We start from the raw sequence: 12,987 nt of genomic DNA, 5'->3' as shown, positions 1-12,987 counted from the left end.
CACGAGTGTAAAATCCTCAAAGAATACAGCTGAATTATTGGGATTTGTAAAAGCAACCGAAACCACAGCTTGCGGATTAGATCCGAATGTCATCAACTCTGAAACTATAATATTCAAACATTTTTCTTTTTAAATTCCATTTTAATATATTCTCTTCAATTTGTTTTCATTTCATTTGCTCCTATAATTTAATTTTCTCTTCAATATATTCTCTTTAAATAGTATTTTTTTTAATAGAATTTGAAATTATTATTTGATTTTTGAAGGATATGTCACTTTTCAATTAAAATTTAATATTGGAAACTCATAATTTCACAGGATCTGGACATTGATCTGATGATTAATAAGCTGGTTGGAGGGTCCCCACAGTTTCCTTTTCGCTTTAAAGTTGAATTTCGGATCATCTTATGAATTTAGAAACTATACTCAACATTCAAAGCCAATATCATCTCCATTGCAACTCATACGCAATCAACGGCTGTGATTTCTCATATGTTATGGGTCCCACAGGATCTCTTTATAGCCAAAAAAAAACGACTCTAGAATGATAAAATATATACGTTGGATTACAAATTTAGTCTCCCGCTTTCTATTTCATAACTTAAGATTCTCCAATTTTTTTAAAAGTTAATAGGTTAGATTTTAATAAATTCTCATATTTTAAATTTATCACTAATATGTGTTATTAAAGTGAAAAGAAAGTGGTGTGTGGTTGTGGAAAGGGGGAAGTACAAAATGAGACTGTGTTTTGTGTTGAATTTAAATGTAAATGTTAGATTGAATTGGGAATGGAATTTTAATATAGAATTTGTAAAATCGATCCAATTATGGGTATCTTCAAGAATGAAATTAATTCCAAAGTGATTGAATATAATTCAAAATAACCAACTTGGATTCCATAAATATTAATTTCTTTGCTAATTTCAGCCGATGATTTGCAATTTGGCCACCCACCAATCTTGACTTTTGATTTTTCCTTTTTTATTAGTGGATTTATTTATTATTATTATTATTATTTTGTACATTTAAATATTAGTTTGAATTGTGATTAAATAAAGAAGTGGGAAAATTAAAAATAAATAATTGGTTTAAAGTGTAGGGGAATGTGTTGTGAGAGACCCTTAAGACACGGTACCAAATAAATAAACAACACCGAGAATTATAATCACATAGAAAATTAAAATATTTATTTTGTTTTAAAATAGCGTTTTAAATTTTAAAATTAAAGATAAAAATAAAATTTGAACTTTTTTATTCATTTTTAAAGTAATGGTAGATGTTTTAATATTTGATTTAATTAATAAAACAAAAATTCTGGTGGGGGGAACAGGTCGCCATTTGGAGCTTCTTTTGGGGCCTGTGTCTTTATTAATTTCCAAAAATACCAAATTTATTCTGTTCTGTTCTGTTCTCTGACATGAACATTAATATCTGTATTTAAATAATTTTCGTTTTTTCATCCTGGTGGCGGGAAACTTATTATCTGTAATTAATAGAATGATTGAAGTCCGGGCAATGAATGGGGAAAGTAAGAGAGACGGCGTCCAGTAGTTGATGACAGTTAAGCTACCGAATCTTTACGGTGGAGATTCTGTTCTGTCCTGAGACGGAAACATTAACTGCGCTCTCAAACATTTCACGGGTTTCCTGTGACGCGTATATCCTCTGCTTTTAAAACCTTCACTCCTTTCTTCAATTTTTTAAACAAAAAATTATTTTTAGTATATTATATATTTCCACAATTATTGTGTAAGTTTCTATGTTTCTTTTTTAAATTTTAGATTTAAATTGTTTCGTGTCTACTTTCATTTTATATATTTTTTTTAAATATTTTTAGTTGACTTTTGAATTTCCGTATAAATAACTCATTCACAAATGAACATCTCCCCCGTTTTATTTTACAAATATCATATCACTTTGTACATATGAGAGGTCTAACGAGATTGTAGAGCAAATACATGTATATATATCTAACAATTTAAAAAATTATCCAATTAAAAGATTTCTTACCTTAATCCAACTAGCGATAGAACAATCTACTTCAGATGCTTAGTCAACTCCTAATACAACCGAATAGGTTGTGTTTAGCTTAATCTAATCTTAAAATCAAACCAATAAGACGGGAAACAAATATTAAATAAAGTGTTGGTTATGGCTACACCAACCATTAGGGGGGAAGAAATGGGATTCATATCATATTCCTACGATACATAACCCAAATTTATTGGAGGAGTGGATAAGGAGATGATTACGGCTAAATCATTTCTCATTATTCATCTTAATCATTCTTATATGTGTTTTCTTTATTAATAAAATGATTCTTAACCGGAATTATTGATATCAGGTTTAAAAAGACAAATATTTGAGGTTAGGAGTGTTGAATGATTCGAGTTCTTTGGAATTGGAATTGGAATTGGAATTGGAATTGGAATTGGAGAGTGGAAATCCTCTGTTCTCTTCATTTCTCTCTCATAGTTTGAACTGTCTCAAAGTAACCCTGAAACCTTAAACAAAAAGCAAACACTGTCATCAACATTCTGTTTCCCTCTCTTCTTTTGTTGGGTCCCTCTTCTCCTTCTTCTTCTCTTTCTTCAAATCTCAACTCACTCCCTCCACTCCCAATTATTAAATCCCCCCCCTCCCCTTCTTCTTCACTCCAAAATTCCCAATTCCCCGTTTCTCCCTTTCTCTCTCCTTCTCCATGGCCTCTGCTTCCAACTTCTCCCTCCCTCCCCACTTTTTGTCCGACCACCATAACCTCCCCACCGACTTCCCTTATCACTTCAACTCCTCCCCTGTTCATTCCCCCCTCGGATCTGTTCTTGCCGATGACGACAACGACCACGACGGCGACTTTCTGGCCGCGTTGACGCACCGCCTTACTCACACCACTCTTCGTGATTCCCTGAAACCTGCTTCTGTCCACAAGCCCCAAGTACCCATCTTTTGATTTTTCTTTAATTCACTCCATTTTTGTCTCTTCAATGGGTTTTTCATTTACCGGCGACTCTGTTTTTTTTTCTTTTTCTTCAGGCTAAGACGCCCATGGCTAGTTCTCCCCAGTCTACTCTTAGTGGGTTTGGGAGTTGGTCGGCTTGGAGCTCGGTGTCGAGCGAAGGAAGCCCAAACGGGCCGTCTCAGGCGCCGTCTCCTCCGACCACTCCTTTCGGCGGCGATGAAGACACTTGGGATCTTATCTATGCTGCTGCAGGGCAAGTTGCGAGACTCAAAATGAACACTCAAAGAGATGGGATTATTGGTCCTTCTCAAAGTTCTTCAAAGCTTGCTTCATCCATGAGAAACGCTGGATTTTATTCGCACCCTTCACAGGTGAAGTTAAATTAGCTTCGTTTTTTCACTCCCTTGTTTTCTGTTTTTGATCTGTAATCGTGTAACTCTGTTTTCTCCTCTGTTTTCAGTTCGGAACAGAGCCTCCGATTAATAAACAGGAAAGCTGTTTAAACTGGGGGAGACAAGTGAAGGTTGAGAATCAACAGATCTATTGCCGAAGGGGAGATTTTCACCATGAACATGGGAATTTTGTTCGTGCTGTGGATTTTCCTCAATCCGCTTGGCCTTCTCTGCATCCCCATCACCGGAGAAACCCTTCTCAGCCTAGTACTCCCGCTGTATCTGCCGCCTACCAAGGCGGCGGATCGGCCCCCAAAAAGGAGTGCACAGGTACTGGCGTCTTCTTGCCTCGCCGATACGACAACAACCCACCACAATCTCGCAAAAGAGCAGGTACTTTTGTTTCTTCTTTTACCAAATTGGGAATTTCGGATTCTCGAATTTTTACTTGATTCTTAACTTTTGCTCTGTTTCTTCAGACTGTGGCTCGATTACTCTGCTTCCAGGGAAGAACGTTCAGGACTTCAACCGATCTGTTCCCCAGATGACGTCAAATCGCCGCCTTCCACCGAGCTACGGTGAGCATGTTGAAACAATTCAAACATCTCGAGATCTGTTAAATAGTAATATGCTAATGAGCTCTTTTTTTTTTATATATTTTATTTTCTTCAGAAGCTTTAATGGCTCAAAGAAACGCCATTTTCGCACCGCAGAGGCTGAGTTATTCCCGGCCGGCAGAAAGAGGCCAAAGCCATGAGTTTCTTCTTCCTCAGGAGTGGACATACTAAAGCAAACCAAACTACTGAAAGTTGAAAAAGAAAAAAAGTGCTTTTTCATTGGGAAGATTGAAGTGTTCTTTCTTTTAGAATAGGGAACAATAAAGATATGAATTAAGGGTTGTAACTTAAAGATGGAAAAAGGATTTGTTTGCAGGTTTGTAGTTACCAGTTAGGTTTCATTAGATGGAGAACAGAGTAAAAATGCAGCGTTCATTCATCAGAAAGGGGGGAAACAGAGAAAGAAAGAGTAAATTATAGGAAAGTGGGGACTTAGGGACAGAGAGATATTGTAATAATTTTTGTGGGTTTCTTAATTGAAACATATAGCTATAGACCCTTCTAATATAAATAAACTATTTGTTGATTTATGTGTAGAAGCAAGAGCTTCTTATTTGTTGATAAACATTGGTTAGTATTAAAGTTTGAATCTTTAACTTTGTGATTTAATATATGTTCTTTTTTCCCCCAAAACAATAGACAATCTTATTGGGAGCATGGCCATTCCCATGCCATGCGACCACGCCGACCGTACGTTTCTATGAATAGTTTTATGTTGGAGCAATGGGGCTGTCCTCTGTACTCGACATGAATGGCATCCACTTCAATCTGGATCTTGGATTTTGTTTCAACTTTGTTAGCATATATCTAAATTAATCAGTAACTAACATTCATTATAATAATGGCTTCAGATTATTCAACAAACACCAAATCCACATTATATAAACAAGACATTATCACATGTTAGCATTATATTATCTTATCTTATCTTCTGCTGCTGCTGCTCTTGATAGAGGCTCCACTCTAACTGGTGCAGCAACTCAACCAAAAGTGTGAAATTCTTGCATTTCATGCTCAAATCCATCTTATCTAACTACAGTCCACTTTTCTTTATGCATAATTCTAGCAGTGATTTGATCAAAAGCTTGTCCAGTCGTGATGCTTCAGAATGAAGATTTAAAGCTTGATGTGAAATTTACTCAACCTTCACTCTTATCTTTTCTACTGTTTTCACAAGTAGGCAAAAGCAAAAGATGTGCAAATTTTATGTGATTTGATAAACGGGTCGTTTAAGTATAAAAGAGAATCTTACTCATATCTAACAGTGTTGTGTTGTGTTGTGTTGTGTCTGTTGGTAGTGTTCGAAGATATTTAAAGAGAGTAGAAGAGGAAAAATTAGACTGCAATGCCACGGGGAACTCCTCTGATGCTATCGTCATCTGGGTTTGCGCCCACTGTGTTATGACCCTTGCTTACCATCCACTTTGCCACCCTCGTCAAGCCAAGCCACTACAATTCATGAAAGTGATATCAATAGGTGAAAGAAAAAAGGCGACTGTCCAATATTGTATACAGAAAGGATCATAAGTATTCATAAGCCCAAGCTTCACAACTGAAAAGGAAGGACTTGAAGCAATTGACTTGATCTAACTTTTCTTGTTAATCAGATAATAAAGCAATTTGGCGTTCTTGTTGGAGATACATTTTTCTCAAAGACAAAGAGCTCACTGTTGTGTTCATCATTCACAATTCTGGAACCAACAACCATCAGTTCTCTGTCCAGAAGATTAAAATAAGACAGTGATTTTGTGGTAATAATTAAAGCCTAAATTGTAGGAATAATTGAGAAATGAACCAATATAATAGGCTAAGCTAGATTTCAGAAAAAGATTCAAGCTGGAAGCATTTGAAGTCTATTTGTGTCGTTTGGTTAAGATATTAGGTGTGGAATTTGTTGAGCGATCACCAACCATCCCATAGTCATATCATCCTTCGAAATACCTAATTCTAAGTCTACCATCACTACAAACACTTTCCCGTGCCACCTTTGGCCAGTCATGTCTAATTCCAATAATGAGGTCCAACTCATGCTTGAGTAAACAAAACTTTCTTCTCCCAAAGATTAGACTAAAGACTTTGCTCCTACTTTGAAAAATGTAATGGAGGATCATGTGTCCATTAAAGATGGTGGACAAATGTAGGAGACGACCAAAACAGGTTTGCCCAACACATGGCTACTTGGGTTCCATTCCAATTGCATTCTCAATGGAAGAAATTAGAAATTCTTTGAAAATTACATTTCTGCACAATCCTTACTAAGCCGCCCCAAGCTACAACATGGTTTGGTAACATATAATGAACAAAAAAATATGCTAAGCGGGTGGAAATGACCTCTTTATGCGTCTCCTCCAAAGCAATCGAATATCGTTGATCATTCGCTCCAAATCACGGAAGGACGATCCACCTTCTTCCACACTTGTATTAGCCAATTTTGCAGTCTCAATAACAGAGCCCATCAATTCATTTCTCCTGTTTTCCATCACATCATTCACCATCCGAGCCACTATCTCTCTGTCGCAAACATCCTTCATGTCCACCCCAATTCTCCAAACCTCGCTCACGTATCGGCTGTTCGTCAGCTGGTCTGCAAATTGAGGCCAACAGATCATTGGCACGCTGCTCACTATTCCCTCTAATGTCGAATTCCACCCACAGTGAGTCAGAAACCCTCCAATGGCTTCATGTCGCAACACTTCCTCTTGCGGAGCCCAACCCACCATACACCCCCTTTCCTTCGTCCCCTCCACCAACTCCGCTGGAATCCCATTTTCCCCATCTTTTCCGCCCACCAAATTGGGCCGCACAACCCACAGAAACCGCCTCCCACTATCCACCAATCCGTGCCAAAACTCCCTAAATTGGCGATCCCCCATGACCGTAACGCTTCCAAAGCTAACGTAGACGACAGATTTCGAAGGCTGAGCGTCGAGCCATGCCAGGCAGCTCCGATCCACCTTCCAATAGCCGTTCGAAGACTCCGGTTCCGGCCGAGTTATTTCACCGGATAGTCTTGATTTCAGGTGGGCATGAAGAGGTCCGATTGCGTAGACATTTGGGCATCGGCTCCGTAGACGAGATAGAATGGGGCCTTCCAAGTCCTCAAATGTGTTCAATATCAGAGAGTGAGCTTTAGAGCTTTGTATGGTTTGGTTCACGCTGTATTGAAGGATCGGATCCGTTTGGTCCCCCACTCGGCTGAAGCTTGGAAGATCTCTGCATCGGAGAATATTTTCCATTCCAGCCACGCCTTCGATCATTCTATCCATGTCCTCTTCCCCTGAATTTCAATGGAAATCCATTAAGTCGATCAGCAGCAAGCAGAATGGGGGAATTGGAAAATCGATTGTCGATTGATTACCTTTCACAGGCAGCTGACCATCTTCGATGAGTCTGGGAATAGATGAATAAGCCCAAAAAGAACAAGCACTGACAGTACGAAAACAGAAAACTGGGATTTTAGGCTCAGCGTCAACATCAACCATGAAACTGAAAAACCCATCAAGAATTATGCAGGTCGGAATGGGACCCAGTTGACGAGAGACCAGCATCTGTCTGAGAAGGGGCTTGGTTACGGCTTCCATGCTGTGAGTCAATTCAGAGAGCTTGGTCAAGCCGCCGGTGTAGTTAGGGGGAAGGCCGTCGGTGATGGTTTGGAATCGGAATTTGGGAAATCGAGAGAAACGAGATTGGAGGTTTGTGTGAAGAACGAGGGTTTGGTGGATACGGTGGATGTTGAGGAAGGTGATTCGGAGGCCGGAGAGGGAAAGAAGTTCGGCAAGTTTGAGCATTGGGTTGACATGTCCTAAGGCTGGAAAGGGAAACATCAGAACATGGGGCTCTGCTTCTTCCTGCTCCATGCTTAATTCTGACCGGCTTCTCTTTCTGGTTTGCTTGTTTTTTGTGGTGGGTGTGTGTGGGCGTATGAGTGTATGCGTTTTTCTTCTTGATAAGAATCCTGACAAGAATCTAGAAGCTTGATTATTGGTTGATAGTTTCTGTGCAATACTCAGTTCTTTCTTCAAAGTAAAACCCTCTTTTAGTGAGTGCCAACTCAAAGGCTATTTTTCTTTAAAATAAATTGTGAAAACAATCTGACAATTCATAATTTGTAACATAAATATTAAGAGACGAATTCATACATAAAAGTTCATCAAGTAGATTATTTTAGTTAGCCATCTTGAAAAAAGATGCAAGAAAAGATTTTTACTGGTATCAATAAACAAATTTAAAAATGGAACTCCACAATCTAACAAACTACAAAGCTGTAATTGCCCATTTGTTGAAAGTGTAGGGTAAATTTGAAGTCATGGAATTGAAAGTTGTTTAAATTGGTAAACCTCCAAGTCTTCCACTTTTCCAAAACCCAAGTAATGGTTTAAGAAATATGAGCTATAAATTGAGTTGATGGGGTGGGAAATAGCACAGCAGACCGTAGGTAGAAACCCATGGAGCAAGAAGGAGACGTGCCTCACGTTTTGATCTTCCCCTTCCCGGCTCAAGGCCATGTCAACTCCATGCTCAAACTCGCCGAGCTTCTTTCCCTCTCCGGCCTCCGTATCACCTTCCTTAACATACACCGTATTCACCAAAAACTTACCCTCCACTCGGACATCCTATCTCGTTTCTCTCGCTTTCCCAATTTCCAATTTCGAACCATAACCGACGGCCTAACGCCCCAAAATCGCACCCTCGGCATGTTCTCCGACTTGATCCGTCGTTTGAATTCCGTCACCAAGCCACTTCTCACCCAGATGCTGCTTTCCGGTGAATTGGGTCCGAACCCCACCTGCATAATTCTTGACGGCCTTTTCAATTTCATCGTTGACGTTGACGCTCAACCTAAGATCCCCGTATTTAGTTTTCGGACCATTAGCGCTTGTTCTTTCTGGGCTTATTCATTTGTTCCCATGCTCATTGAAGATGGTCAGCTTCCAATTAAAGGTGATCGACCATCCATTTTCCACTTCCCCCCAATTTGTTTGCTGTTGCGTGAATTGATTGATTGATTTCCCTTGAAATTCAGGAGAAGAAGACATGGATAGAATGATCGACGGCGTGACTGGAATGGAAAACGTTCTCCGATGCAGAGATCTCCCAAGCTTCTGCCGACTCAAAGACCCATCTGATCCAACTCTTCAACACGGCGTCACCCAAACCATACAGAGCTTAAAAGCCCACTCTCTGATATTCAACACGTTTGAGGACTTGGAAGGACCCATTTTGTCAGGTCTTCGAAGGCGGTGCCCAAATATCTACGCGATCGGACCTCTCCACAGTCTCCTAAAATCCAGGCTTTCCGGTGAAGAATCTCCATTCGGATCGGAGTCTTTCAACAACCTTTGGGAGGTGGATCGGAGCTGCCTGGCGTGGCTGGACGCTCAGCCTTCGAAATCTGTCATCTACGTTAGCTTTGGTAGCGTTGTGGTCATGGGGGACGGTCAATTCAGAGAGTTCTGGCACGGATTGGTGAATAGCGGTAGACGGTTTCTGTGGGTTGTGCGGCCCAATTCGGTGGCCGGAGAAGATGGGGAAAATGGAATTCTGGAGGAGTTGGAGAAGGGGACGAAGGAGAGGGGGTGTATGGTGGAGTGGGCGCCGCAAGAGGAAGTGTTGGCCCATGAAGCCATTGGAGGGTTTTTGACTCACTGTGGATGGAATTCTACTTTAGAGAGCATAGTCGCCGGTGTGCCAATGATCTGTTGGCCTCAGTTTGCGGACCAGCAGACGAACAGCCGATACGTGAGTGAGGTTTGGAGGATTGGAGTGGACATGAAGGATGTTTGCGACAGAGAGACAGTGTCACAGATGGTGAATGATGTGATGGAAAACAGGAGAAATGAGTTGATGGGTTCTGTTATTGAGACTGCAAAATTGGCTAAGACAAGTGTGGAAGAAGGTGGATCATCCTTCCGTGATTTGGAGCGGATGATTAACGATATCCGATTGCTTTGCCGACAGCAGAGAGAAGCCATTCACTGAGCATTTCATTTTTCTGTATGTTGTAAGCTTCGAATAATATTGTGACCCAAATTAGCTATGCAACCACAATTAATAAAAGAGCTTTCTTTCTTCTCGTTACATGAGTGGGAGAAGGGGGAAACCCAAGTCGAGTTTCCAGACACATTGAACAAAACTTATAACCGTAGAGATTTACAGAACATTTCAGGGTAGACAAACACAGAACTGAGCAATAAATAAAGTTAGGCAGAGATTTCAATGGACTTGATTTCAGGCTTCTTCGCTTCCACTTTCGGTACTGTCACAGTAAGAACTCCGTTCTCCATTCTGGCCTTCACCTCCTCAACTTTGGCATCTTCTGGGAGCCTAAATCTCCTCATGAACTTCCCACTGCTCCGCTCAATTCTATGCCATTTCTCATTCTTCTCCTCCTGTTCTTTGCTTCTCTCTCCACTGATCTGCAAAACTCTGCCTTCTTCAACCTCAACTTTGAGTTGGTCTTTGTTGATCCCAGGGAGATCGGCTGTGAAGATGTGGGCTTGCGGTGTCTCCTTCCAGTCGATGCGAGTGTTAGCAAAAGCAGAGGTCTCCCGGGCGGAGGAAGGCACGTTAGCCGGTGAAAAGCCTTGGAAAGGATCCCAGGCGTCCAATGAGAAGGGGTCGAAGATGTTGCTCCGGCGGCCACCGAAAATGCTGGGAACCAGGGCCATGGTTTTGTTGGCTGTTGATGGCTTTGTAAAAAGAGTGCTAAAGATGTGGATGTTTGAACGAGTTTATACTTCGTTTCTTGTTAGCTGATTGTGCACATCCAAGGCTTTAAATAGACTTCTAGGAAACGTAGAAAATGTAGAAACTTCCGGAATCTTCTCCAACCTTCACGATCTATTTGGAATTGGAATTGGGATTTCCATTTTTATTTTTTGTTTATCGATTTTTCTAATTACATATTTATGGTTAAATTCAATTACTTGATTGTACTCCTTGTACGATGATGGATTGGGCCTCAAGTATTGCGCAGAATGGGTCCAAATCCATGGAGAAAATTGTAGAGGCTCATGGAAACCAGAAAAGCTGAAGGGGGTAATGCGAGAAAGCCCACGAAAGCTCTCGCATCTTCTGCTGCATTCTATTTAAATGGCTGAAGCCTCAAGGGCGGAGAGCATCGAAAGCAGTGATACAAAGTTTCCAGGTCTACAACTTCCCGTTTCGAAAATCATCACCATGGCTCTGATTCCAAGCATTTTCGGTGGGCGACGGAGCAACGTCTTCGATCCCTTCTCCTTGGACGTTTGGGATCCTTTCGAAGGCTTCCCATTTTCAAGCTCTCTGGCCAACGTGCCTTCCTCTGCTTCTGCCAACACCCGAAGGAGACCCCAGAAGCCCACATCTTCAAGGCAGATCTTCCGGGGATTAAGAAGGAGGAAGTAAAAGTAGAAGTTGAGGAAGGCAGAGTTTTGCAGATCAGTGGAGAGAGGAGAAGAATGATAAATGGCATAGAGTGGAAGGAAGCAGTGGGAAGTTCATGAGGAGGTGAGGGCGAGCATGGAGAAGGGAGTTGTAACAGTGAGAGTGCCAAAGATGGAAGAGAAGAAGCCAGAAATTTAAGTCGATTGACATCTGTCCATGTTTGCATCAATTCGTATATGAATGAAGTTCGATAAATTGTTCATCTATCTTGTGTTCTGCAATGTGCATTGACTTTGTAATCGAACATGTAAAAGGTTTGTTTGCATTGACTTTGTAAAAGGTTTGTTTGCATTGACTTTGTAATCGAACATGTTGTGAAGTTGTTTGTAGGTCTCGTTTGGGACGTGATTCTATGAGAGTTCAAACATTAGAGCCAATGTACCTTGCAGCTCGTACTGTTTGTTGACCATAATTCATGAACCCAGTTACCATAGGGAACATATTGTAATATCTCTAAAGAATTTTATGTTTGTTTCTTTCTCTTGTTTGAGTAAGTCTACGTCAGGAGTCCATTGATGAGAAGGGGCTGGGGAAAGCTTGAACCCAATTCCTACAGTGATGAATATAAGCGCAATTGAAATTCCTGGGGAGTTATACATTTGTGTATTGAAAAGACGGAAATGAGAGATATTTTGTTCCACCACAAAGAATTATTTCATTTTTGCATTTCAACGGATTTACATGGGCCAGTAACTGATTCTATGAGAGTTCAAACATTGCCAGTAACTAACTCCACAATACAATAACATTGAAATTCCATTTAAAGATGAACTATGTTCACCGATTCAAAATTTTCACACTTCCAAACTAAAAATAAACATAAACATGATTACATTCCATTACTAAGATGATAACATCACATCCATCCTTTTTTATAAAAATAAACATAAACATGATTACATTCCATTACTTAGATGATAACATCCATCCTTTTTCATCTTTTCGCACTCACATTTAACAACATTCATACAAACTCATCGCCAACATGGGCAGATGCAGAACACTCGCCCTCCTCCTAGCCAGAGATTTCAATGCTCTTCATTTCTGGCTTCTTCACCTCCATCTTCGGCACTCTCACCGTCAGCACTCCATTCTCCATGCTCGCCTTCACCTCTCCTGCTTTTGCGTTCTCCGGCACTCGAACCTCCTCAGGAACTTCCCACTGCTTCGTTCAATTCTATGCCACTTGTCGTTTTTCTCCTCCTGTTCCTTGCTCCTCTCTCCACTGATCTGCAGCACTCCCCCCTCTTCAACTTCAACTTTCACCTCCTCCTTTTTTATCCCCGGAAGATCCGCCTTGAAGATGTGGGCTTCCGGGGTCTCCTTCCAGTCGATGCGGGTGTTCGCAAAAGCAGAGGTCTCACGAGCAGAGGAGGGGACGTTGGCCAGTGAGCTCGAAAATGGGAAGCCTTCGAAAGGATCCCAAACGTCCAAGGAGAAGGGATCGAAGACGTTACTCCGTCGCCCACCGAAAATGCTTGGAATCAGCGACATCTTTGTTGGTGAATTAGATAGTAGAATTGCTGAAACTGATCGTTGAGAATGATAGAATTGGAATTTTGTTTGCTGTGTTTGTCGATGCGCTTCCACCCCT

General features: G+C 40.8%; 4 protein-coding genes and 2 pseudogenes across 6 annotated transcripts; 3 read left to right on the top strand and 3 right to left on the bottom strand.

The window, feature by feature from the left end:
• Positions 1-2,427: 2,427 nt before the first annotated feature.
• On the top strand, positions 2,428-4,498 carry LOC111477184. Its single transcript, XM_023121213.1, has 5 exons — positions 2,428-2,935; positions 3,034-3,330; positions 3,420-3,744; positions 3,831-3,929; positions 4,024-4,498. The coding sequence occupies exons 1-5, from the start codon at positions 2,702-2,704 to the stop codon at positions 4,137-4,139; spliced, it is 1,071 nt and encodes a 356-aa protein (XP_022976981.1). The 5' UTR covers positions 2,428-2,701; the 3' UTR covers positions 4,140-4,498.
• A 662-nt stretch (positions 4,499-5,160) lies between these two features.
• Positions 5,161-8,001, bottom strand: LOC111477164 (7-deoxyloganetic acid glucosyltransferase-like). 3 transcript variants are annotated; one of them, XM_023121199.1, is made up of 3 exons: positions 7,327-8,000; positions 6,300-7,245; positions 5,161-5,417 (listed from the first exon to the last, which is right to left on the bottom strand). In XM_023121199.1, exons 1-3 carry the CDS (start codon positions 7,823-7,825, stop codon positions 5,405-5,407), a joined length of 1,458 nt encoding a protein of 485 aa, XP_022976967.1. In that variant the 5' UTR covers positions 7,826-8,000; the 3' UTR covers positions 5,161-5,404. The 3 variants fall into 3 exon arrangements, with proteins under 3 accessions (XP_022976967.1, XP_022976959.1, XP_022976955.1); XM_023121191.1 differs by lacking the exon at positions 5,161-5,417 and adding an exon at positions 5,439-6,181 and having other exon boundaries at positions 6,266-7,245; positions 7,327-8,001; XM_023121187.1 differs by lacking the exon at positions 5,161-5,417 and having other exon boundaries at positions 6,127-7,245; positions 7,327-8,001.
• Positions 8,002-8,347: 346 nt separating this feature from the next.
• LOC111478164 (7-deoxyloganetic acid glucosyltransferase-like) lies at positions 8,348-10,046 on the top strand. Its single transcript, XM_023122312.1, has 2 exons — positions 8,348-8,909; positions 8,992-10,046. The coding sequence occupies exons 1-2, from the start codon at positions 8,414-8,416 to the stop codon at positions 9,945-9,947; spliced, it is 1,452 nt and encodes a 483-aa protein (XP_022978080.1). The 5' UTR covers positions 8,348-8,413; the 3' UTR covers positions 9,948-10,046.
• LOC111478232 (17.8 kDa class I heat shock protein-like) lies at positions 10,004-10,722 on the bottom strand. The gene is made up of 2 exons (XM_023122403.1): positions 10,140-10,722; positions 10,004-10,108 (listed from the first exon to the last, which is right to left on the bottom strand). The coding sequence occupies exon 1, from the start codon at positions 10,634-10,636 to the stop codon at positions 10,169-10,171; it is 468 nt and encodes a 155-aa protein (XP_022978171.1). The 5' UTR covers positions 10,637-10,722; the 3' UTR covers positions 10,004-10,108; positions 10,140-10,168.
• Positions 10,723-11,045: 323 nt separating this feature from the next.
• On the top strand, positions 11,046-11,665 carry LOC111478221 (annotated as a pseudogene).
• Positions 11,666-12,201: 536 nt separating this feature from the next.
• LOC111478188 lies at positions 12,202-12,987 on the bottom strand (annotated as a pseudogene).

Source organism: Cucurbita maxima, unplaced genomic scaffold, assembly GCF_002738345.1.
Source record: "Cucurbita maxima cultivar Rimu unplaced genomic scaffold, Cmax_1.0 Cma_Scf00001, whole genome shotgun sequence".
Taxonomy (NCBI): domain Eukaryota; kingdom Viridiplantae; phylum Streptophyta; class Magnoliopsida; order Cucurbitales; family Cucurbitaceae; genus Cucurbita; species Cucurbita maxima.
Note: the sequence above shows the minus strand (reverse complement) of the source record. Positions and strands in the feature narration are given on the sequence as shown.

What these genes read in the sequence shown, in the direction of transcription:
- LOC111478232 (XM_023122403.1), bottom strand. Translation starts at nt 10,636, where the DNA reads ATGGCCCTGGTTCCCAGCATTTTCGGTGGCCGCCGGAGCAACATCTTC.
- LOC111478164 (XM_023122312.1), top strand. Translation starts at nt 8,414, where the DNA reads ATGGAGCAAGAAGGAGACGTGCCTCACGTTTTGATCTTCCCCTTCCCG. An exon ending in TGGTCAGCTTCCAATTAAAG is followed by an intron (nt 8,910 to 8,991) that starts GTGATCGACCAT and finishes CTTGAAATTCAG; the next exon opens with GAGAAGAAGACATGGATAGA.
- LOC111477184 (XM_023121213.1), top strand. Translation starts at nt 2,702, where the DNA reads ATGGCCTCTGCTTCCAACTTCTCCCTCCCTCCCCACTTTTTGTCCGAC. An exon ending in CTTCTGTCCACAAGCCCCAA is followed by an intron (nt 2,936 to 3,033) that starts GTACCCATCTTT and finishes CTTTTTCTTCAG; the next exon opens with GCTAAGACGCCCATGGCTAG. An exon ending in TTTATTCGCACCCTTCACAG is followed by an intron (nt 3,331 to 3,419) that starts GTGAAGTTAAAT and finishes CTCTGTTTTCAG; the next exon opens with TTCGGAACAGAGCCTCCGAT.
- LOC111477164 (XM_023121191.1), bottom strand. Translation starts at nt 7,825, where the DNA reads ATGGAGCAGGAAGAAGCAGAGCCCCATGTTCTGATGTTTCCCTTTCCA. An exon ending in TGGTCAGCTGCCTGTGAAAG is followed by an intron (nt 7,246 to 7,326) that starts GTAATCAATCGA and finishes ATTGAAATTCAG; the next exon opens with GGGAAGAGGACATGGATAGA.